Genomic DNA, 25,562 nt, shown 5'->3' with positions numbered 1-25,562 from the left:
CTGGATGCTGGCTCAAGATCAGAAGGACTGCCAGCACTGAAATGCTGAGATGTTAACCCTGGAGGTTCTCCAGGGCAGCTCCCCAGCTCAGCCAGGCCTCCTGGTGCACAGCAGCAGCTTTGTTACACCAAACAGCCTCGTGGCTCAGCTCAGGGCTGCAACCACCTTCAACTCAGCCAATGCCACTGCCCAAGCTCCCAACTCCACAGCAATGCCTCATGCTTGCACTGAACTTAAAAATCTGCTATTCATGTCAGCTGTGATCAACAGGAGACACTGAAATCTCCTGTGATGCCTAAAAACAAAATCAGGTTTGGATAATGTGAGCTGGCACACAATGCTGCTTAAAAAGTGTAGGCCTTCACTGCTTTGATATCTCCAACTAAGAAACACGACATTTAAATTATTAATGGATTCAAGACTTCTGTGATGTTTCACTGTTCAGATGCAAAAAGAAACAATTAAAATAGAAACTAGTTCTTAATATACAGAAACACTGCTACACGTGATGGAAAAGAACATTTAACAAGCAAACTTTTTTTTAATAAAACTGAATTTTATTAAACTGCAAGAAATGCAAACATGGTGATAGATTCAGAACAGTATTTGCTGGGCAATCCAAAAGTAATGACTGACACAGGTACAATTCCCTGCAAACTCCTTTAAGTGATGATACCAAAAGCAATCAGAATCAGAATACTGACACCTTAACATACACTATTCATACAGTGAGAAAGGTTACAGAGAACATTACATTAACAACAGAAGGCATTGTTGTTCTTTAAACACCAGGACATTGAACATCTCCTTGCTGAAATGGTTTAAATGCATAGGCCACAAACAGATATTTGTATCAGAGTTCCTATAATTACAGAAGTCCAATTGCATAACACAAGTCTGATTTACCAGCAGGGAAATAATCTGCTGGAAATTATTCCACTATAAATCAGTTTTCATTTATATAAACTGTCTTGAAGTGCCAAGTAAACATTTAAGTATGCCGAACATTAAATATATTTACAGGTTCAGTGCACTTTAAATTCCTCAGTAAGAGGGTACTGAAACAACAATAAAAAAGGAACTTTGCTTGGATGATTATACTTGTGATAACACAAGTGGCTTGACTTAAAAGAAAAACTGCTATCAGCACATTAACATTCTTACATCAATTTCATGAACGTTTACCAAAACATCAAAGTAAAAGAATACTTTATTTGCCTTTACAACCAGTGCTTATCAGGTGAGAATCAGTAATGCTGACATGTCAGAGGTTCCTTGTTACTATTAAACACACAAAGTAGAGAACTCCTCCACAGAATCCCTTTGTACCATGTCTGAACTGTGGGTACAATCTTGGATGCTTCAATAGAAAGCATGACCAGCTACAAGTAATACCAACCAGTACTATTTTTCATGTAGCATCTAAATAAATTAAGATTGCTGGATTTTCAAGATTGTGAGGTTACTTCAGGAAGAGGAGACAATGTGCTCAGACACATTTTCCACATTTGCTGCTCTGATTTAATCCCTCATGCCTTGCTGCAGTTCCCAGGCATGCACACACAACACAGCCACATCTCTGCAAGTCAGACCTTTGATGAGTCATACCAAGGCTATAAATAATTAGAAGTAAAAATAAATGGAAGTTTTCCCCTTGTGAATTTTCATGCACAGGGATTTTGGCCAGATTAAATTTACAGGGTGGACTGGAAAGCAATGAACATGTTCACTACCCAACAATCCAGCAGTCAACATGTCCACAGCCAGTGCTCCCAGCTCAGCATCTCAGAGCTGATCCACATGGAACTCCATCTTAGACATGCACAAAGACTCAGTGACTGTCACATTCCCCATGGAAAGGGAATGAGACTGAAATCTGGGGCAGGAAGAACTGCAGACAGGAACTAACCTGAAGGGCTTTGGCTAATCCTCAGGAGGTGCTTTGAAACAATTTTTGCATGCCTGACTCCTATCAAAAACCTATTTAGATGTTATCATTCCATAGTAAATACCAAAGATCATGGGAAGTATTTTGCTCCCTAGAATCTTTTAACTGTTTTAAAACCATGCATTTGTTGCTACATAAGTTGTTTTATATAACCACCAATATGGGTCTTGTTGCCAGCAGTGCTTAAAAATAGCTTTAGAAAAATTATCAAAATAAAATTAAATAACTGATCAAGTCTGACCTCATAATGGAAATATGTTTTCTTCAAAATCATATTTAAGTAGTTGCCATGAAGAATAAGTGTTGGCATCTATAAAAGCTGTGTAATAAAAATAAATACTTTCAGTCATTTACAACAAAATTAATATACATTTCACTTACACAGGTAACAATACTTTAATGTACTGTACAGTCCTGAGCATGTTTTTGCAGGGGTAATTTAGGTCACCATTTTCCCCCCACAAGTCCACTTGGACATTGCCAGCTGGAAGAAAACTTTTAATACTTGAAGAAGCAGTATCTTAGTTTAGCTTTGGTAATTATCCGTGCAACTGCATAAATCTTAGACTTGCTTTCACACACCAAATAGATTAAGGCAGGCACTATTGTTCTGAGGATTCCTCCATCACCTTCTGACACTGATAGAGCAAACCATCTGGAAGAGCAGCACAAGGGGATCTGAACCACAGGGCCAGCATCCCTGAGTGAGTACGGCAGTGCAGCAGGCAGGGCACAGATGGAAGCAGCTGGCAGGCCAGGATTCCCTCATTACCTGGGAGACCACAGCAAAAATGAAGTAACAACCAGCAAGCAACAACTGCTATAGCAGACTTGAGAGAAAGTGCATCTATCACACTTCATGTCAGCTGTTTTCCCCTACTCTTACCTCTAACTCATGGAACACATCACCACAAATCATGCCCAAATCCCAGCTTCCTATTTGTCATATAGCTTCATTCCCTTTGTGCCCTACCCAAAACTCTTCACAGTGTAAGTTTTCTCTTTTGTAAAATCCACTGTTTGCTGAACACTTGTACCTTTACAGCACCTTCCCACAGACCCCTGAGTGAGGCAAACAACATCCATGGGACACCAGTCCCTTGTTTACCATGCTCCCAAACATCCCCTCCCTTAACCTGTAAAATATTCTCTTCCATGCACTTGTTTTCCTGTCACAAATTATCCTGTGAGCAGCCCCACAGTACACTTTCACTTACCTATAACATCAACTCTGTGCAGTTTCAGCTTCTGTTGCAGTGTGTTCAGGGCTGCTGAAAGGGAATCCTGGCAAGATGACATTTTTATATTCTGTTTCACATCATTGGAAAGAGACAACCACAGCTTCCCAAAGTCTTCTGTAGTCATTTCCATTGGCCTAAAAGGAAGTTCACCACATTTCTTAGTCAAACAATATTTATAAATCTGAATATCTTGTGTCTCAAAAAACCCCTGTATATGGAAGCAGCTGGACAATAGAGCACACAATAAGTAAATATGTATTAGCCTGATCAAACCCCTCCTCTTTTCAGCTCAACATTTAAAAACGTTTCTAGACCTTCCTTTAGATTTCTAAATTTTAAAAAATTAATTTTCAAATTTCACTTTAAAAGAGAAGTCTGTTGGACAAAGGACATTCGTCTTTTTCTACTCCTAAAATAAATGCAGTGTTTAAAAATTAAAAGAATGAGCTTTCTTCTTCCTCTGCAGAAGTTGTCAACCTTTTCATAGTGTTCTGGTTTGTGCACTCAAACCACTTGTTTCCTCTTGACATGTTTACATTATGCCATATTTTAAAGCACCATGTCCTTCTGTTCTCTGCTCTGTTAGCCTCCTCAAAAAGAGTTACAGTCAATATTCTCCCTGCAATTGTACTTCTTGCTGGAACTTTACCCTTTTTTGCAAGTGTAAAATAACCCTTTATTATTATCTTTACCAGCCATCTCAGATCTGAATTAGCTGCTCTAGGTGAAGCCTTATATTTTCATAGTCAATACTCAAATTATCCTACCCTTGTCTAACACTGAGCTGTATAAAAGTGTTTTTAAAAACTGCAGCTTGTTTTATTTACCTGATGAAGTCCATCAATGATAAAGTTACTGAAAATTCAAGGTGAGTTTCCATCTCTGACTGGTAACTAACAGAGCCAGGAAGAATTGCCTGTGTACAGACTTTGTTCATCCTCACACATTTCTGGCAATGTTCCACACTTTGAGCTTCAATTACAGGAAACTGGGAAGTGGCACTCTCCAAAATCTATATAATGTCATAAAAAGAATAAAGAATGTAAGTCTTGCTGTCAAGTTGTGCAAGTGATCCAGACACAGCTATAAAACTTGTACGTGCCTCTTATTTCTGTTGACTTTTTGTGGAGTATTTGACAAGTGAACAGAGCTACCATATCTCAGCCCTCATGAAGGACAAATCAATCACTAACACCTACAAACATTCCATGAGATACACAGCACCAGTGAAACTGATCTCTGACAATTGGCTTCTCCCAGCTCCAAAGAACTGCACCAAGAACCCGAATTCTGCAGCTCAGTCCTAACATAAACTAATATACAAGCAAGGAGCATCACATCAAGCTATACACTAAATGCAAGAAGTTGAGAAAGCATCCCTAATAAAAAGGAGGGTTTCTAGATTACTCAGCAGTCCCTGGCTCTCCAAACAACCTGGAAAGAGAAATTCTATCCACGGTGGTGGTCTGGGTGAGAATTTAAGTGAATTACAAGAAAAATTTAGACAGGAGATGCTCACTCTCTATCAATGCCAAAACAAGTTTGATTCCCATCAGAAATGGAAAGGGACTCCATAACCAATTAGCAGTTCCTTGATTAAGTCAATTCTAAAAGAAACAATCCACTTAAATTATTTTTATCCAGTTATCACTTGCTGAGTCGTTTAATAATTCTGTGCTTCTTTTAAGCAAAATCTGTGGATAGAACAATCAATTGGCAATTCCTAAGTATCTTTCCAAATATTTAAATGAAGTTTTATTTATGACTATAACATGCCTTTACCAATCATTTTTAAATCCCTAATGTAGCCAATGTAAGAAAATAAACTGATCAACTCTTCTGCACTCTCAACTAAATACATGAGAGTGAACCATGACTGATGTCTTTGAAAAGAAAATGGAAAGAAGCTTACACAAAATTGGCGTCAGGAAAGCAGGAAAACAGGAAATTTACCTGTTTGCCTATCAGGTAAATACAAATGAAAGCACAAGCACAATACCCATACCCAGACAAAAGAAAGCTACACAGTGAGGTGAACTCAAGTCATACCACTCCAAGCAGGACCAGTGAGGTTTGAATTTGGTTCAGTCTTTGCATTCAGAATGGAAAAATCACACATATTCATTACACAGAGGCAAACAAAAATCAAGGTGAATTAAAGAAGTGAGAGGCTAAATTTTATAGCCAGTAACAGTAAGTTTATAGTGACATTTCTTTCACCACCTCTTAAAGTTATGTGTAACAGGTGCACCACAGGTTTTAAGGAAATACTTTGGAAAAAGGCATGGCTGGCACATCAAACCAAATACTGCACAGTTAAATGCAAGCAAAATGCAAGAAGTTCCAAGTTAATTTAAAACACAATGGAAACAAAGTTTCTTACCTGAAAGTGTTCTGTTTCTTCAAACACTAAGTTCACAGCATGAAGTGCAGAAGTGGCTTTATTGGAAACAAAAACAATGAGCAACAGAGAGTCATCTGTCCACACCTTACATAAATGCAGAGCTAAGGCATCACTCTGACAAAGTCTCACTACTTCAGAGTGAGGAAGCTCTTTAAGTTCTTCTGGTAAGGAAGGGACCAATGGTGTTTCACTGGCACTTTCACTTTGAGCACTTGAAGAAGGTTGAAAAATTTCAATATTGCCATCAGCAAACAAAGATGACTGTGACAGCCTGTTAGCTGAAATTCTGTCATCCAGCACAGATTTTCTGAGGGACTGAGGTGTTTCAAATGCTAAATTGTCTTCTACAATATCTGAAGAACAAGGGGAGGCTTTCCTTAACCTTGTGTGCGTACTTCCCTCAGAGTCTTCCACATTAATAGGTACTGTATCAAGTAAGGGACCAAAATCTGAAGCAGCACTGTTTTGGAAGTCTGATGCCTCCTCATTCAAATGTTGAGTTTCACTTATCTTTGATTTCCTTTTGAACTTCTGAGTAGCTGTGTCTGCTTTGCCCATCTGAAAAGGAGAGAGGAAAGAAAAATGGGTGGAAAAGTTCCTAGGAAGCAGCTGTGTTACTGTCAATACCATGCAGTGAGGAGGTGAGGAAGGACCAAGGAATAAAAACAGATGACAAATAGAAACAGATTCCAAACATTGTAATGGATCCAGGGGTTTGCTCTATCTCTGACAGAGTACTAAATTAGCTTATAATGCAAGAATGACTCAAGATTCTCTTAACTAAAAGCTCTAAGCAAAGCCTAAGCAAAGGTATTATCTGGTTAACCAGTGCTAAGTGCCAAGATTTGAGCTGGCTTATATGATGCCAGTCTTAAAATATGAATAACAGTGAATTCTTTTATGTTCCACATACTACCATACATCAATTAAAAATGGTCTTGACATAGGGTGTCAAATTCTAGCCTTACATCCAAATGTGACAGCTGTATAAGACTGGGGCAAGGAGCAGTTGTTCAGGAAAACTAACACTAAAACTTGGAGCACAACATGTAAACAGAAGCAAGTTCCAGTTACCAAATCAGCTCTGCCTCAGAGGCTGCTTCATCAAGCTGTTTCAGGTTTCAATAAAATATCACACTGCAAAAGCCATTCTCAATAGTTTTCAATGACTTGGGTGGGGTGAGGTTGTCTTATCACTAATTTGATCTCCATTTGCATACAGTATCTGTAATTTTCAGTAAGACCACATATAAAGTATAAACTGTAAGTCTCAAAAGAATCACTTACCAGGCTGACACCAGCACTTGATCCCAGCCCAATGAACAAAGTTGATGCTAACTGCTGCTTCTCCTTGTCTTCCTCAGACAGGCTGGCCCCTTGATCAGGCTGCAAGGCAGGAGGCTCCCCCACCTGCCCTGCTAATAAGCTGCCACAAGGCACTGCTGGTGGCTCGTCTCCTTTCCCTATTTTGTTTTCTTTCTTTGGAAGGTAACCTTCTTTTCCCCACAGCTTGCGTACTCCCTCAAGTTTCAGAGTATTTGTCCTAACAAGGCAAACAAAACAAAGCAGGATCAGCCATATGAATGGGTTCATAAAAACATGCCAACACTCAAACACCATTCACTACTTTGATGCTTTGATAGACAAGAGTGAGCAATAAAATAGAAAGACTCTAGAAAGGTTTCCTGCATACCAGTTTAGAAGTTATTAATTTGTATGAAAGTATGGATATGGAATTAATGTGTAGTGCACTAAAAATAAAAGGAGCATCTTACACTGAAAACCTTAACCTCACTTTTATCTTTAGAAAAAGAAAAAATAGTAAGCAATGTAATCATCAGGCAATCCTGCCCCCATTTTACTGCATTAACTATGACCTCACATGCAGTCTGTGAAGGAAGTGGCAGAAGAGTCTGACCACATCAGCTGTGTTCCTGCTTATTACACAGATGCCCCCACCTGATTTTCTTATGTGATAGAGGCTTCCAAGTTCAACAGCACTCTTTCTAGTTCCATGCAATGAAGTAACAAAGACCCATGATAATGACAAGAACAGAAGCTTATATGTAGTTCACTTCAAACACAAATTAACTCACTCTTTGTGCCCCGTCTCAGCACTATTCCCAGATATATCAGAGCCAAAAGATAAACCAGTGGGGGACTGTCTGCCAGTGACACCAGATGAGGATACACTTGAAGCAAAGGACAATCCATAAGGTTCAAAATTCAGAGCTGCAAGACAGACAATTTTAAAATTACAAGAAGGCATAAAAAATTAAGAATTAAATCTATTTTCTGAAAATATATATCCCTGTACTGCTGAACTTCTCAGACTTTCACTTTAATAACCCCCATAAATTTCAAATCCCCTAGATCAGCAAGGATTACAGTAAGACTTTCTGACCTACAGAACAACAATCTATATACATCAGCTAGACAAAGGGGGAACTAAAATCTAAGTTGAACTTAGCTCTTGTCTACAGACAAGAGCTGCGTTGAGATACTATTATTTTAAGAAGATAAATTAACTGTCACTTTAATTGTTAATACTTTTCAGGTAATTTACCAGTATTAAATAAATGCAGTGAACTGTCACCTTTTTCCTGAGAAAGTTTCTCCTCTTGTCTCTGGTGATGAGGCTTATATGGTGCTGCACCACGACCAAGTCCCTCAGCCACAAACCCATCCAGAAAAGATAAGGAAGCATCTACCTACACAGAATTTAAAGGAATGAAAAGGCACTGAAAATATTTGCTCTATGTGAGCCAGATGTTACCAGAAGAATATGGTGTCTTATCAGCAAACCAAGATCTTCACGTCACATCTCCCATATCTGCCAGTTAAGATGCTATATAGATAGAATATTTTCCATCATTTACTGTGGAAATTTCATGGTCAAAATCAGTAGTTTTTAAATAGGAGGTAAACCCTTTGAATTCAAAAGCAGTACTCTATCACTAAAGCAGGCCCACCTTATCTTTGAAAAAACAAAAGACAACTAAAATTGGTAATTTTTCTAGAAGCTACTCCAGCTTACTTAACCCAAACAACATGGTTCTTTATCTTTCAGTACAGAACACTATGATTCATTCCATATGACTGAAAAAATTATTCTGAAAACTCCCTTTAAGCAGACTTCCACCCAGGGAAAACTGCAAATACATTTCATTTTACAAACACCTTTTCACCAAAATATTCCTCTCCCTGGACTACAAAGAGGATCATGAAAAAGAATGTGGAATGTGTCTTACCACCAGGTCACTGCAACTAGCATCAAATGGAAGCAAGCTTTTCATCAGTGCTTTGTCTTCACACAGATGCTTCAACTCAAAGGCATATTGTCTCAGGCATGTATCCAGAGAGCTGCTGAGTTCTTGGATTACTTCATCCACTGTTTTTGAGCAGGAAGTGTGTGATGCTATCTTGGTGACTGCAGCCATTATCCACGCTTTAGTTTCAGAAGTAACAAAAGTCTTCTTCAGCAGGCTGTGCAGCTTTGTCAAAATAACTTCTGGATCAACATCTGTAACAAGACTGAAATATTCTCCCAACACCTATTCACAAAGAACAGACAAAATACATTTAGAGCAGTGCTCTCAGTTTTGAAATTGGAATATGGCATTAAAATAACAACACAATAAATCCACCTCACATTCAAGAAACTATTATTTAAATATATTCCAAGTTATTTCTTTACCATGTTGTGTTTCATATGTCAAAGGGTTGAAGTGACCTTTGTGTTCACCTTAACAGACTCCAACAAGAACATTTCACAACAACATCTGGCTAATTTGGATGAAGACAGAAAGACTCTCAGTATACAGTGAGATTCAGGTGGCTGCTAAGCCATTCCAACAGCCACCTGCATAAAAGGGAGCAAATCAGCTTTTCCACAAACCACAAGTTAATTGTCCTTAGTCACCAAAGGGGTCCCTAAAATAGATTTCAGCATGTTAGCTTGACTTCAAGTAGGAAGTGACTGAAAATTAACATTTAATAAATATTTATTAAAAACATTATCACCTGTGACAGCTTCCTCAAATCTGTGTATGGAACTCTGACCTTGTGTCTAACTTACCCAACTCATAACTTGTAGGAATTTCTGGGGATACAATTTATCTTCCTCCTCAAGTAATGCCAAATAAGACTGTACTGCATACATCCGTAGCTGATGATCTTCTTTTTCATCATCAAATCCTAGATGGAAAACAGCACAGTTTCTATGAAACACAAGTAACATATTCTACCAAATACTTCAAAGTACATTTTAAGAAAAGAAAACAAGCCCAGATTATTAAGGAACATGCCTAATTCTTCAGAGCATGTGGGGAGTTACCTTCAGCCAACAGCCTCAGGAAGTTGTTTGGGATATCAGAATGCACAACATCACCTCCAGCTGAGAACACAGCATTCATTGTCTGGATGAACCACTCGTTGTTAGGGGCATATGTGGCCAGGTGTTAAGGAATAAAATGCTAAGGCATAACTTTTTCTTTCTTTTTTAGTGTATTTCCAGAGGAATGCCCATCATGATCTCCCCAGGAAGTTGGATAACTGATGGGCAAACACCAGCTCCATCTAACTCAAGAGGACATATTCCTGTATCTTTTAGGAAGTGTTTCCTGTAAACATCATGAAAACTGGTGATCAGTTAGTAAAGTCTGAAGTTACTCTGTTGAAAAAGTTGAGTTTATGCAGGACTCACACATAAGGAACAATATGTTCACATTTGTCCTACTCTATTTTAAGCTCACACTTGTCCTGTGCTAGGTTTCCACATAATCTTTGTTTACCCAGCATCACTTGATCAATGATAAAACAGTTCTTTTCAGCAGTGCTTTGCTGTTGATTTATCAACTTTACAAAAACATTTTTTTGTAAATCCTCACTGTTTTTTTAATAGACTTAACTTTTGATCAACCTTTGCTAACTTTGAAAGTTGGCTTTTGCCTTCTCTCAGACAAGTCTGGAAAATACAGTTAATGAGTGGAAATTTTCAACAGCACAGAAATTTCAGAGTTATTGCATTTGGTTTTGCATACAGAAAGACAACAGACCTTTTTTTAGTACAGTGCTCCATGCCCAGCACTGCACAAACAGGATGATAAGGCAGCTCTCAGTTATCAAAAGTTTACAACTCAGATATCTGACAAAAACACACACAGAAATCAGGCAGTGGCAGGTCTAACAGTAATGCCCATCATAAACCAAATCCCTAATAATTACTTTCATCTTTTATGGCATTTATAAAAAATCTTTTCTTTGTTTTTATCAAAGTGTGCTGCTCTGAAAATCCATACACCAGTGAAGAGTTCTATCAGGGAAGATCAGTCCCACAACTACAGAACAGAACTTCAAGTAGCACTGAGACATCTCTCTCTATGCAGTGGTATAAGGCTTCAAAGTTTGAATTTAAAAAACAAGGTTTTAATGCTAAACTCCAAAGCCAAAATTTGTGTGCAATTAGTTTCTCTCAGTGAAACACAAGAAACACTGTATGTGTTTTGTGTGTGCTTTCTTTTGCATATTTCCTTTGCATTTGAAAGGATGGGAAGCACAGCTCTAACACTTTCTACTTCACAAGATCATGAAAGATGCTTTGATAGGTATCAATGCTACAGGTGCCTGAGCTCTGACTTCAAAGTTTCAGAAAAATAAAAGGATATTTCTCAGCTAGTTCACAAAAATAAAAGGATATTTCTCAGCTAGTTCTGCTATTTTGCCAGCTAAGCTGATGATAGCATATTCTTCTTGACTTTCTTTTAAGTAGTCAAGCATCTTCTGGACTATGACAATTACATTCTGCCCATTTGTAATCCTGTAGAGGAGCTCTAAAGTCTGAAAGAGAAAGCACAAAAAAAAATTGGTTCTGATCACTCAAAAAACGAAGCAGACAAACAGCAGCTTCAGTACACCAAATTGAGCAACTATTCTTAAATTAAATACACTGCTTCTCTACACAGCTTGTCACATTAACAGTGTTTGTAACTACTCTCTCACAATGATGGAAACAGAACATTTGTACACTACTTATTTTACAAAACTTATCTTCCACCTTAACAATTACCTTAATTCTTGACATTTAGAAATTCACTGACCTCCCTTTTAATAATGGGATCTGGATGGTCTAGACATTCAATTATTGTCATCTGGTGCTGAAGTGCCAGGTTTGGATCCTGCTGGATAACATAGGTCAGAGCCTTTAAACCTGGAATGTAGGAGATTGCAAGTGATGTAAGGCAATGCTACCACTATGGCTAAATTAATGACAGCATAATGAAATCAAATATCCTTACCTAAGTATTTCAAATTAATTTTGGGTGACAAAACAAATTTTCCAATGCACTTGGCAGCCTTTTCAAGTAATTCTGATTTGGGATGAATGGTATAAATTGTTTGGACACATTCAAACAAGATGGCTGCAGGAGGAGAAGACACAATTAATGCGTATTGAATACTTCTATAATCCAAAATTTTTAACAAACAAACAAGCTCAGTGCTCCTCAAGGACTGGCAGTGCTATCCCACTCCCACTGAATCTAACCAGACAGCACCATCTGACATAAGGAAAGCAGGTAAAAGTCTATCTCCTTTAGTACATACATGCTTTAATTAGCCCCTGCATACAACTTTCTGTCCTTAAAGTTCTTCCAACCTTGAAGTCTCCTACAGCTGCTCAAGGCACTGGACTGGGACAGTCTTCAGAAAGCCAACAAGCAACTATAAAGGATTTGAGACAAATTATTTTTGGTAACTCATACCATTTCTTAGCTACTACTAACAGCCAAAATCAACCTAAGAACATTCTTGAAAAAAAAAAAAAACAACCAATGAAAAATCAAAACAGAAACAAAACCAGAAAAAAACCCAGCAGCTTTGTACAGTTGTTTGAGAAAAATCTAGAAGTAAACTGAACAGTACACAAAAAGTAATTACTCTTTTATGGCAACAATTTGGGTAAAGATTCAGACCAAGTTAGTCTCCCAAGTTAATTAGAGCTTAAAATAATGATGTTGTTCTTGTAATTCAGTGACTAACTGAACTGTCCAATAGACAACCCCCTCTCTTCCTTAGCCATTACAGAAAGACTAGCACAAATCTCAGAAAGACTAGCACACAACAAAACTGCCTGTTAGAAACATGCCATAACCAATGACTTTTTATAAGAAAGAGCAATCACTCAGAATTACATTTTTCTTTTGTCTGGGATTATCAACTACAGTTTTATAAAATGCTTGCCATAGGTAACAAAAACTACATATGTAAATTGTGTCCTCGTACAAATCATAATGAACTGCCCATTTTATCCCTTTAAGTGCTCAAAACAAATTTAATGTCCAACTCTTGGCAAGTGCAAATAGTCTGTACTAAAGGTCAACACACCTCCCAATAACTTGTACGTTCTTGCCTAAAAGAACAGAAACAATCAGCTGAATACTCTAAACATGTGACAGATGCTTCCTCGTTTATTATTTACTAAAAGAGAATTCTTCCCCCAAAGCTCCCCTTTTTATGGAAGTGAGGCTTACACAATGCTTTACAACATATGTATGATGTAGCTTAGACATCTACAGCTTTGAGCCACGTTCCTTTTTTGTTTCACCCCTCACGTTGTTTTAAGAAAGTCTCAACTTTCTTTCCATCCCATTAGCACAGGGACTTTGGCACATCTGCAGGGCTGTATTTAACAATAAAAAAATTGGGGTGGTAGGTTTTTTTAGCAGTGAAACAGCTTTTAAAGGAGGGTTCTAGAGCATCAGAACTGGGATTTGGGGGAGGTATTCAGACCTGGGGATGTTTATTAACTGCGCTCAGAGGAGCTGCAAAGAACTGACCCTGTCCTTCCACACCATTGCCTTTCTAAGGGCAGTGAGGAGAAATCAAAGCATTTCTACCACACAGAGATGTATCAGCAGGATTTTCTTTTATTGCTTTTTTCAACTTAAGCAATGTCCAATAAAAGCTTTCATGAAGCAGCTGACTTTGTGTATTTAAGGGCAGGGTCAATGCAAACACAGGATAAAGGCTTTTGAGCCAAACAGAATTCCCTGTATATAGATGTGTTTTAATTCAATGATAAAAAATTGATGCTGTACAGGAATGCATCACTTGTGCTACTATTTACTAGTTGGACACTTGAGAATACAAGTAATGTTAAGACTATAATTAGATTTTCAAAAGTACTCTGTAAGTATTTTAGCATAATCAACTACTCATTTTTTATCTTTTCAAATATTGATAATTACATAAAATAACCTTACCCACCATATGTAATATTATGATTAATCTCTGCTCTTCTTAAAGATTCATCTAGAACATCATACATCAATTCACTTGTCCTATTTAAGAAAATATTTACAATTAATTGCACCACTAATAAGCATGTAGTCTTATTTTGCCAAAAAGTTCAGAGGTATTATTGAAACCTGTAACACATTATTCATATCCACAAATTTACTATAACACAGAAGAGCTCTATAACATGACCCTAAATGGCATTTAACAGGATGCTTGAAGCTTTCAAAAGAAACATTTACCATATTATAAGATTAAAAACACTTCCCTTGCTGCTTGCATAAATAACAGGCCAATAGGAAAAGAATCACTGACAATTAGGTCCTCACAAAATGTGTAAAGCACTCTTGAAATAGCTTTACACCAGATCTTCAGTGTTAGTGGTAACATTGTAATACAAGTCCCAGTAAAATTACATTTTAATCACATTGTACAACAATCGTTTAGACAATCCAGAAGCTAAGAAATTACTTTTGCAGAAATTAATCTGTTCACTGTCTTGTTAAAAACAAATGTGCAACAATTTTGACACTGAAAGCCTCTTACAGTCTGTGAGGTGCAGGCTGTTACTGTACTTCAAATTATTAATTACAGAGAAAAATCTGGTTACCTTGGATCATCTTTTCCCAACAGCCCTAAAATTCTTAAAAGCTGAATTTGTAACCATGGTGCTGGCACACTGTGATAGTTGAAGTCAGCAGAGAGCTTTCCTCCCACCACCTGCTTCAGGATGGTTACAAAACTCCCAGTCAAGTCCTTGTATCCAGATGAGTTTTCCTACATAATGAAAATTAAATTCAACTCAAATATTTCAATACAACTCCAAAGTAAAAAAAATCCACAACTTCAGTAAGATCAAAATATCTACACTGATGGCATCATTTCTTTAAATCAGACTTTTGCTCTCAACCCTCAGCACCCATATGCTCTTCCCTTTAAGCCTATGCTCTTTTCTCACACATTTGCAAAGGAGCAGGTGTAACACATTTACAAGGAAATTTCCCTGTAGGACTTGGATCCACTAGCTAAGGACCCAGCAATGCTGAGCATTCAGACCCTGAAGAAGTGGATCTGTCCAGCTACATGGAGGACTGGCAGAAACAAATGCAACACGACTACATAAATTAACTTTTCTAACTACTAGAAGTGAGTTTTTTCTACAGAACCTTAGAACCTTTGTAGAGCACAGTGTATTCAAAAAAAAAAAATCTCCCAAATTAGGCTGTGCTTCCAATTCTTTGCCTACCTTAATCATTTGCAGATAAATATGCAAAGAAGCAGCCATGACTCCAGCATCCCTGTCACATAAAGCCTTCCGGAACTTATCATGGATGTGCTGAACTTGATTAGGAGCAATGAGATAGAATTTGTATAAAGCTTGAACAGCTTTTCTTCGGATAATTTCCCTGAAATGAGATTTACACTTAACAAAGCAAGGGTACTCTAAGCTCCTGACTTTACAAAAAAACTTGCCAGACCCCAGATCATGATTTGTAGAGATGAGAACCTGTGTTTTACATTTTGGTAACAAATGACTTTGCAAATACCACCTAAGCAAGGAAGTGACAAAGCCAGCTTTAAAGCCTAGTAGGGACAGATGTCAGATTGATGATTTAAAACAATGTCTACAAAATAAACAATGAGGCCATGACTCATCTGCTGTGGTCATATATACAGCTGCAAAAAATACACGTCTAGAAGTTAATTACTGAATTCATTCATTCTGCAATTCCCTTTTGAATCAATAATTACAGCATTTTCCCCTCTTTACGGAATATAGTAAACTACAACTCAAACAAAACAAGGGTATCCACAGATACACCTTTATCATTTCTCTAGAGGTTTGTGAAAAAAGTATCAGTGAAGTTCAAGGATGTGGATCTTTTTCCCCACTTACTCAACAAACACATATTGATTAAAAGGACTCCAGCAAATAAATTCAATTACATTTACCTATCCACATTGGCTATGAAAAAATTTGCTATCTATTCAGTACTCAAGCTGTAAATAAGTGAGACAAGAATCCAAGAAATAACACAAGAAGAGGATTCAATTCTAAAGGTGATGACTAGAAAAGAACAACTGAGAGAACACCAGTTTACACAAAAACTACCTACAAAATTAAGTTATTCAGCTGTACAAGGCCATCTGAAATTCTGTAATGAATACCTACTTAGAATGCTGAAGCTTGTCTTCTATTAGGGGCAGAACAGCTGGAATCATCTCCCGTGGAAAGATCTGGCTGACAACAGTTAATGCCATGCACACCTCTACCAAATTCGTGCTCTGCAAGTCCTGTTACATAAAACACAGTAAAGTTTTCCTTACACTTTTAAATTCTGCACAGACATCCCCCAAATCTTTCACAAGCAGGGTGGACCTACCCCCCTAGAGAGTCCACCCCCAGCCACCATCCTGCTTTCACTGAGCTCATCAGGCTCTTCTGCACAGGAAGAGGGAACAGACAGCTCCTCACACTCGTCTTACAGAACTACGTTCTTATTTTAAACATGTGCAACATTAACACATAGAGCTACAATCAATTTTTGTTTACTGAAATGACTGCAAAAATATGTCGAGTCCCTATCTGGATCAGGGAGATTAGTCACTTCCCACAGAATTCAATAGTACTCTCTCTACTGCTTTTGATTTAGCCAAAAGAATTTTAAAAAATAGCAAGCTCAGTAATACTGCCAATTACCTACCTGAATACTAAAATATTACCTACTTCCTAAGAAGCAAATGGAAATTACAAGTAACAGTCCACAAAACTAACAATCAAATATAGTAGGTATGGATCACTGTAACCTTGAACTAAAAAAAACAAATGGTTGAACTTATGAAGACTACAATTACTTTTCAAAACAAATTAAATGTGTGAGATTTCTAGCTGATATAATTTGCTTGGTCCATCTCTCCCAGATAAGTTTCAGTCCTTATTTTGATTTAATTCTTTGTGAATTTCAAGCCATATTTTTAAATATTATGATAAAGTTCTCAATCACAGGAACAAAACAACCATCACTTTCAATCTGTAATTTCTGGGACTTAGGCATACTGCAGTAAAAAAAGTAAACATTGCATAGAAAGAGTTATAAAAAGTCATAATTGCTCCATGTAAGAGACATCAGTAATAGATTTTCAGTGGTACTCCAAAATGTATTTCTATTTCCTGTCAAAGTCATCAGATGAGCTCAGAGAAGGCAACAGATACTTGCCAACAGCTAAAAGCCAGAGCTAACATTGCAATATGCATGCATGACTTCTCCTGGAGTTGAGAATGTATATAACTGGTACATTTATGAAGTAAAGTTTATGGCATATTTCCTCTGAAAGAATTTTAAAATATAGCTTCAAGAGCAAGAACATCAAGATCAAATTAAAAAGGCAGACAAAGCCGTTTCAGACTTTCTTTGATAATCAATGTAATTAGTTGTGTGACAAAATGGGAAGAATTGGTCCAAGTTTTTCATCCCACAGCCCCCCACCAAGCTGCAGCCAAAGCCCTCTGTTCAATCAGGTGTTCTTCCCCACTGGCTCATCTCCTGGCACATGGAAACAGCTTCTCCTGTGCCTGTAAAATTTTCTTTCTTCCTTTTTTTTTTCACAAAAGAACTATACCTTCACAACTGTGTTCACAAGTAGAAGCAGCAGTTCATGATTTTCATGTAGAAATAGAGAAACTGCCAAGTAACCTATGAAAGAAAGCAGACTTTGTTACTATTTTCAAGCAATGTGCAACATTATGACAAACTTTAAGACTGTAACACAAAGTGTTAACCCAAACAGTTACAAAAAAACTGTTTGAGTTAACAATTTGTGTTACAAAAAACACTGCTGGATAACAGTTGCTCCTGTTTCAAATATCAAGACACTTTTTTCAGGCAAATCAGTTACATTTAAGTTGCAGCAAAGTTCAACAAATAACACCTAAGAATCCATAAATTATGAGAAAAAAGAGACATTACAATACTTTTACAGCTAAAGAACAGTCAAAAGCACCATTCTATTATAAATCACTTCCTGGAAAACTAACATCTTCTCTGCACAGGGAAAAGTTTATTACTTTTTGACTACACCACACGAGTACACTTCCTTATAGGTGTTATTTTTTTTTTCCTAAATAATAAAATTACTCTTCAAAGAAATTTTATATTCAACTTGGAATATACAAAAGTAAATCCACCATCCTGTGCCAAGAACTCCTATGTTATTTTCTGACAACGAGGAAACCATTCCAGAATGCAGAAAAATAAACCTTCCAGCAACTTTTTTTTTTCCAAGGCCCATTTCTGCTTTTAAACTAAGGGACTAAGTGGGGGGTAGGAGACTGTGCTGCAACTATAGCAAGAACTGTACTTCAGAGAGAGATTTTAGAGAATTCTTGGTTCATATAGGGCTTGGGGATCAAAATTAACACCTTGAAGATAAATAACTGTACTGGCTGTCACATTGATCTACCTGCTTATGATCATGGCCACGATCAGCTCAGCACACACACAAAGGGAGAGCTCACTCTCCTGACTCGAGGCTCACACTGGGTAAAGGAGTCACTCATCTTGACCTGCTCACCTGACAATTCCTCAATACAAACCCTGATATACTGACCAAGAACTGACATGATTACACTCATATATCACATATCATTGCAAAACAACAAAAAAAGAAACCAAAACACACACACACTCTCTTGATATCATCCTTACATCAGATCAAAGCTTAAGGGCACGTTGTGTCCAGAGAATTTTAAGCAATCTACATTAAAAACAAAACCAAAAAAGTGCTGCTTCACCAAAACTTTCCCAAAAAGAGCCCTAGTAAGGAAAGGTCTCAATCTGATTAAGAACAAGACACACTGGTTCTCGACACTTACAGAAGCCATAAAATTGGTGAAGACAAAATTTCATAATCCCTATCAGAGCATCTGTACGCTTTCATTTCATACACTGTGACTTTCATTACTCAAGGAAAAGCGACCTTAATTCATCACTTTTAACGGGTTCTCTCAGAAACACCAATACTTGAGTGGATAATCCAGAAGCAATTCAAACAAAGGCTATCAAACAAGCACATTCCACAAGACATTGCCTTCTTTCTGTGCATGCAGACATGGTATTCCTTGGAGTTAAACCATTTTCTCTGCACAGAAATGTCTTCACTAGGCAGCTGAATCAACAACTGCAAGGAAATTCTCTGGATGACACAGGCTGACAGAAACTTCAAACTACACCTATTGGAAACACGTTTATGGCCATGCTGGCAGGGAAGGAAATCAATCCCATGAAATTTCAAAGAAATCTGAACCAGCCTTCAAGATTTCTTTGGGAACTTCTGGCTCAATGCTGAAAGGGCCTCCCTATTTGCCTCATTCCCTACAATTCTTTCTAAAATAAAAGAAAATCCTACAAACACCAAAACAGAAAATATTTGTCTGACAGAACCATCTTGCACTAGTACTTGGAAAAGAAGCCAGATCCTGACAGAAATTCATTTTCTGCTTGATGTGTTTAACAAACATTCTCTTAAATTACTTGTTTACTGGTGTCGCAATTCAAAACAATGAAAGAACTGATGATTCAAAATAAATTAATTTCCCCGCCTTCTGTGCTGTAAAGCACACACAGAGCACCTCACAAGCTAAGGATTTAGATAATTTCAAAAAGTAACAGACCACAAAACAAGACCAAGAAAACAGAGGAACATTTTAAGTAACTTGTATTTGACATGAATTATAAATCCTAAAAAAAACTTTAAAACTGGGATTTGAGATCATAATAAAGGCTACAGCTTCATGCACATACCAACTCTCTTCTCCAGAAGATTCCCTTGCTGGGCTAGTTTGATTGCGTGGATGTATCCAAAGGAAGACTCGTAGCCCAGCATTTCACAATAGATGAGTCTCACCATGCATTCTTTCATCAGTCTCTGAAATAGCAGAAACAACTTATTGAAAATTTTAAGTCCAACATGTTTTATGCTCTTCTTCCCTGCTGTACTGAAACAGAGAACTTTATCTCATAGAAATATGTGAATTCATGCATGCTCTAAAATCTTAGTATTCATAATTTTTTCTTTGCCATGAACTTCTTCTGCAAAGCAGTGTTAAATTTCTGCTAAAAAGGCAGAACTCCCCCTATTTTACCCCTAAAAAAAAGTTCTTATTTTGATTAGTATGAATGTGATCAACAGTAGATTAACTACGACAACTTAAAATATATTAATTATCTGAAGCATTACGATGACCACACTGTAACACAAATTATTTTTTACCAATTACTACCCTGACTTAGGATGGTTTCTCACTACATGCAAGATAAAATTTCATTTTTCCCTTCAAAAATCTTCACTCATGGGACTGACATATGTATTAATTAATTCAAACCAGAATACATCCTCTCCTGAAACTCAGATATGACAGTAGTGCACACAACAAAGCACAGCTTCTTAAAAAGCACAAACTAATTGTAAGAACAATGTCAGCCTGCAAGAGCGTTATTTGATGGAAGCAGCTCATCACCCAGCTTTGCTGTCTGCATTACTTCAGAAACTACAGAATGACAGTAGGGTCATATTGTTGCAGTTTATTCACATCCATCAGAATCACAGTGTTCTCACTGTTTTAACCATGCTGCAAAACCATATGTATTGGTACTTTTTAATGCTGATGATTAAATATCTATAATGCAGATAACCTGCACATCCACCTGCCATAAAGAGTGAGAACACTCTGTCCTTCACCTTCAGTGCTGCTGTCCCACAGCCTGCAGCCACTAACAGAACTTACAAGTGTTGTGGTGGGGGCTGAAACTGTTGCTTTCAAACTGGTGAGTTCCTGCTGGATTAACTTTTCTTCTTCCTAGAAAAATTAAACTGGTTTTAACTCGCACAGATTTCACAGGCAGAACGTGCAAGAACCGCTGGAGGCACGGTGGCTCAGGCTGCCCCACACTCTCCCCAGGGCAGCGTGCACCGCTCTCCGGGGCCGCTCGCCCCCAGCACAGCGGCCGTGCTCGCCCAGCCCGTGCCCCGGAGCGGCAGAACGCGGCCGCCCACAAACACGGCGAGTTTATCGGGGCTTTATGGTGGCCGAGGGGAGAGGCCGCGCCCGGGGCCCCCAGCCCAGCCCCGCGGCGGGAAGGGAGAGGAGCCCGGCCCCGCAGCCCGTACGTGCTTGGAGGTGAGCGCCGTGATGCTCCGGATGAGGCTGCCGAGCCGCGAGGAGGCCGATACCCTGCCGGGGCCGCCGGCACCGCCCGGGCCGGCGCCGGGGTCGTGCTGCCCCAGCAGCCCGGGCAGGGCGCTCAGCGTCCGCTCCACCACGTCGCTCATGCCGGACCCACCGCCCCGGAAGAGCCGGGCCCGGGCGGCCCCTTCCGGGGCGGGCGGCGGGCGGTGCCGGCCGGGAGGGGCGGTGGAGCAGGGCGACGCGGAGCTTCGGCGGCGGCGCTGCCCTGAGGGAGCGCGGCCCGGGCCCGGCCGCGGGAGGAGGGCGGTCCCAGCGCCGGTCTGCCCGCGGGCTCCTGGTGCCAGGGCCACGGAACAGGCATGGCAGCCGCGTTCCAATAGGCAGTGTGCCAGTTTATCGCAGAATCGGTTCGGTTCAGACCTCAGCTTACCACGGAATCGGTTCGGTTCAGACCTCAGTTTATCACAGAATCGGTTCGGTTCTAACCTAGTTTATCACAGAATCGGATCGGTTCAGACCTCAGAGACCACTGAGTCCGCCAAACACCACCATGTCAACTCGGCCGTGACATCTAATGCTACATGCTACATCACGGAATCGGTTCGGTTCAGACCTCAGCTTACCACGGAATCGGTTCGGTTCAGACCTCAGTTTATCACAGAATCGGTTCGGTTCTAACCTAGTTTATCATAGAAATCGGTTCGGATCAGACCTCAGAGACCACTGAGTCCACCAAACATCACCATGTCACCTCGGCCATGGCACTCAGTGCTACTTTTAATTTTCCTTAAACCCTTCCATGAACGGTGACTTCACCACCTCCCTGGACAGCGCATTCCAGTAATCACCCTTTCTGTGAAGAATTTTTTCCAAATGTCCAATGTAAACCTCCCAGTTACGAAAAATATTATTCTTAAAGAGCGGGTGGGAACATCAGGAGGTTAGTCATGGCTGAGAGGCTTCCAGAGGGCTGATCTGAGGTGACTCCCACAACCCTGGCAGCATTTTGTCCTCTTGGGAAGATTTTCACTAAGGAGCATGTATTTCAGTTCAAAGGTAGTTTTGGGGGTTTTTTTCTAGAAAAGGTGGGGAAGAAACTGAAATAATCCCTTCCAAACTATGTGTTTCCAATGAAAAGGAATCCCTCTGTCTCCTACATACATCTGGACAGCAAATCATGCTGAATTTCAAAGCTATAAATTGATTTATTATCAGAAAAGAGAAAAGCCCAACAGGAACAGAGATCATTATTTTTAAAAGTATTTATATGGGCATTTCCGTGAAGCTAAGATGAAAGATATGGACTGGTAGTTTTTAAAGTTCACTTTACAAAATGAGTTTATTAAGAATATTTCAGTTAAGAACTGCTCATGTAAAAATATCACATTACATTGTAGAAGCATGAAAAACTCGTAAGCTTTGCAGACCAAAAATGTACATTTAATAAGCATAGGAAAAGCTGCTGGTAAAGTTGATGGAACTTGGATAAATGCTCAAAAGGCACTAGCTTTGAGGGTTTTTTATTTTATTTGTCATGGTTCTAGGGTCTTAAATCCTTCTCTTTGCCTTAGGTGATGTATAAATAAATGCTGTGTGTAAAATGATTCATAGGGCACAAACCCTCAGGCATGTGCAGGGTTAATTGTTGATGATTGCATTGAACCAAGAGGACTATTCATAGTGCACACATATGTGCAAAATACATGACTTACAGTCAGATTATTATAGATACACCTGATGCCTCGCATAAAGATCACCAGTAACTCTTCCAACACTTTTTTCCCTTTAAGCACTGTGTTATTTAGTATATCATTTGCATTATATGAGATAAAATAAAGAAAGCAAATCCACAGAAGTAAGGAATGTCTACCATCTAGGCATAAACTTGGCAAGGTGGCTTGTTGTGCCTTTTTCCTGCTTTCATCTGCCTGCTTTTTTCACCAGCTAGAGGAAAAACTTTGAAGTGTGTTTATAAAACTACTGCAGAAGTAACACTGCATTTCAGTTATTTCTCTACGCTTCATATCAGCTGCTCTCACCACATCAAGAAACATTCTAATTGTCATTCCTCTGAGTTCTCCTTGGCATCTGACAGGCAAGTGGTATTCTTTCTGGCTCATTTCACATCGCTGGAAATAAAGAGTTCCAGAATAGAAAATGGGTTGATTGTGTATGAGCCAAAATAGAACCCAAAATAGAAGAGCTTGTGCTCCTCAGCATGTTGTCTCTGCACTGGGCAGAGGAGCGTGTAGTGGTAGATGGTGTAAATGATGCCAGATGAAACAGGTGCAATGAGAAACAAATACAGCACCCTTACCCAGGCATTTTTCTGTGAGGATTAAACCTACATAATTAGCAGAGATTATGTATTGTCTGTCACATGTCACACAGGCTCACCAGGGCACCACCAAGGAGCAGGGGGACCGGTGTGCCAAAGCAGAGGGGGCAGTGCCAGTGTGCTCTGTGCTCACAGCTGCAGCACGTGGCTGGCAGTCCCGTGAACAGGGAAAGGATTTGTGTCTGAAGCTTTAGAGATGGCAGGTTTTGAATTCTCTTCTCTCCCCACCATCAGCCCCAGCCCCTGCCCTGTCCTTCTCATCATTCCATGTTAAAGAGGCTTGCCAAAATAGGAGACACTTTAGCACTAAAGAAATAAACCGTATGGGCAGTGCCAGTGTGCTCTGTGCTCACAGCTGCAGCACGTGGCTGGCAGTCCCGTGAACAGGGAAAGGATTTGTGTCTGAAGCTTTAGAGATGGCAGGTTTTGAATTCTCTTCTCTCCCCACCATCAGCCCCAGCCCCTGCCCTGTCCTTCTCATCATTCCGTGTTAGAGAGGCTTGCCAAAACAGGAGACATTTAACACTAAGGAAATAAACCGCATGCATCTGCGAAATAATATAGAAAAGATTTCACAGAAATAGACACATTTATCACATAAACAGAAGAATATCCTGTAAAATAAACACATTTGAACACAATTAGATGTCTCTTATACCCAAAAAGCCATATGTAGATATACCACATCAACAGGCACAGTTTTGACCTGCACCTTCTTCATGCTGTTGTCTCTAATTAGAACTCCTTTCTCACTGCTTGACAGACACCTTCCTTTCAGCAAGTTTAAAATGTTCACTGCTTTTGTATTGTTCAGTACTTTTGACTGAATGAGAAATGTGTAGAGTCTTAGCAATGGATGCACATTTACAATGCATTGTGAGAAATGTTTAAGTGGAATGGAAGTAAACATCAGGAAGGGTATCTGGAGAGAAAAGTCCACATTTTTATTACACTGAGAACATTACACAGGCAATGAACTGTTGAACTAATACCAGACTGGGATGGAATATAAAGCCACATTGAGGTAAGAATTGATCTTTTCATTTTTCTTTATCAGCACTATTCTGTACTTTTGAGGTTCCTGCTGTACATACACATCTGCTGAAGATGGCAGGGGAGGAGGTTACTCTGTGCTTCCTTGTGGAAGCTGCTTGTCCTCTGTGCCTCTAAAACGAGGGAAGGATCTGTTTATTGTTATAGTTTTCCTTGTAGGTCACCAAGCAATGTGTAAATAAGTACATGCAACTATGCTTAAAAGATTTTTATCCAAAATATCTATAATTCCTAACTGTAGCTCAGCTCCAAGAATTACCAAGCCTGGTAATAAGGCTGAGAATTTTGGGGCTATCAGTACATTTCTGGAATTTATTATCATCGCTCTGGATGTGGAAGACTGATTTATAGAAGTGAATCTGATGTAAACTAGAGCATCATTTTATCTAAATTACATGCAAAGGCTTGACTATAGTATACAATGGCTGCTAAGGGAAAAAAAAATGTAATTATTTTTAGTGCTGGTGGTTAATTATCATTATCTTACCTTTTTTTGGTGTGCTCTTCACAGTTTATGCTATAGTACTGTGTATATATTCACTGATAAAGGAATGAACGGTTTGGCTGTGTTCCTGCTTTTCACTTGTGAAAGCACTGGTCTTTTCATCTCTTCAAATAAGAGTTTTTAGCCATTTCTAGCAGTCAGCAATAACTGACATTTCTAATGTTTAAGAATTCTCGTCTGCTCCCTGAGTGTGTGCATTTGTGACTACAGAATGATGAGCTCTTTTCTGAAGAAAGAACACAGTGATTTATTTTGGAAGCAGCTTCTGTAGCTCTGAAAAGAGCTACCGCTGCAATCCTTTGTTCTGCCGCGAACTGGTGAAAATGTCTTCCTCCGATCCCTAGGGATTTGATGGTGTTCTGCGTCTACAAAGGCTGAATTTTAATACTGAGAACGTTCAGAAATAGCTTACATGCTTATTATCATTTGTGCTACTTCTTTTTTAAATCCCAAATTTTAAAGAGCGGCATGAACTATAATTAAACTTTCCACGTCCTCCCTTTGTCGTAAGAAGAGTCACTGCCGGCCGCGTCTTTGCTGCGCAATTCAGCCCCGTGGAGAGGGTCTGAGCAGATGGCAGGCAGTGATTCAC

General features: G+C 39.0%; 1 protein-coding gene across 2 annotated transcripts; it reads right to left on the bottom strand.

The window, feature by feature from the left end:
- Nucleotides 1–535: 535 nt before the first annotated feature.
- On the bottom strand, nucleotides 536–21,240 carry AP4E1 (adaptor related protein complex 4 subunit epsilon 1). Of its 2 annotated transcripts, none has more exons than XM_039723371.1 (21): nucleotides 21,056–21,240; nucleotides 20,673–20,744; nucleotides 19,690–19,813; nucleotides 17,510–17,583; nucleotides 16,062–16,183; nucleotides 15,135–15,294; nucleotides 14,499–14,665; nucleotides 13,859–13,932; nucleotides 11,890–12,012; nucleotides 11,692–11,801; nucleotides 11,292–11,431; nucleotides 9,930–10,042; nucleotides 9,672–9,790; nucleotides 8,845–9,147; nucleotides 8,190–8,304; nucleotides 7,690–7,825; nucleotides 6,881–7,136; nucleotides 5,573–6,151; nucleotides 4,017–4,201; nucleotides 3,166–3,323; nucleotides 536–2,720 (listed from the first exon to the last, which is right to left on the bottom strand). In XM_039723371.1, the coding sequence occupies exons 1-21, from the start codon at nucleotides 21,215–21,217 to the stop codon at nucleotides 2,551–2,553; spliced, it is 3,462 nt and encodes a 1,153-aa protein (XP_039579305.1). In that variant the 5' UTR covers nucleotides 21,218–21,240; the 3' UTR covers nucleotides 536–2,550. The 2 variants fall into 2 exon arrangements, with proteins under 2 accessions (XP_039579305.1, XP_039579306.1); XM_039723372.1 differs by having other exon boundaries at nucleotides 2,485–2,720; nucleotides 21,060–21,185.
- Between the last annotated feature and the right edge of the window lie 4,322 nt (nucleotides 21,241–25,562).

The sequence above is a fragment of the Passer montanus genome, unplaced genomic scaffold, assembly GCF_014805655.1.
Source record: "Passer montanus isolate IOZ18808 unplaced genomic scaffold, ASM1480565v1 scaffold5, whole genome shotgun sequence".
NCBI lineage: Eukaryota > Metazoa > Chordata > Aves > Passeriformes > Passeridae > Passer > Passer montanus.
The sequence above is the reverse complement of the archived record's forward strand: the minus strand, read 5'-3'. Positions and strand labels throughout refer to the sequence as shown.

Bases quoted from the DNA above. Each gene is read 5' to 3' on its own strand.
- AP4E1 (XM_039723371.1), bottom strand. From the start codon at position 21,217: ATGAGCGACGTGGTGGAGCGGACGCTGAGCGCCCTGCCCGGGCTGCTG. The intron at 19,814-20,672 runs GTAAGTTCTGTT...CTGCTATTTCAG, and splicing joins CAGCCCCCACCACAACACTT to AGACTGATGAAAGAATGCAT. The intron at 16,184-17,509 runs GTATAGTTCTTT...TTTATGTAACAG, and splicing joins TTGTGAACACAGTTGTGAAG to GACTTGCAGAGCACGAATTT.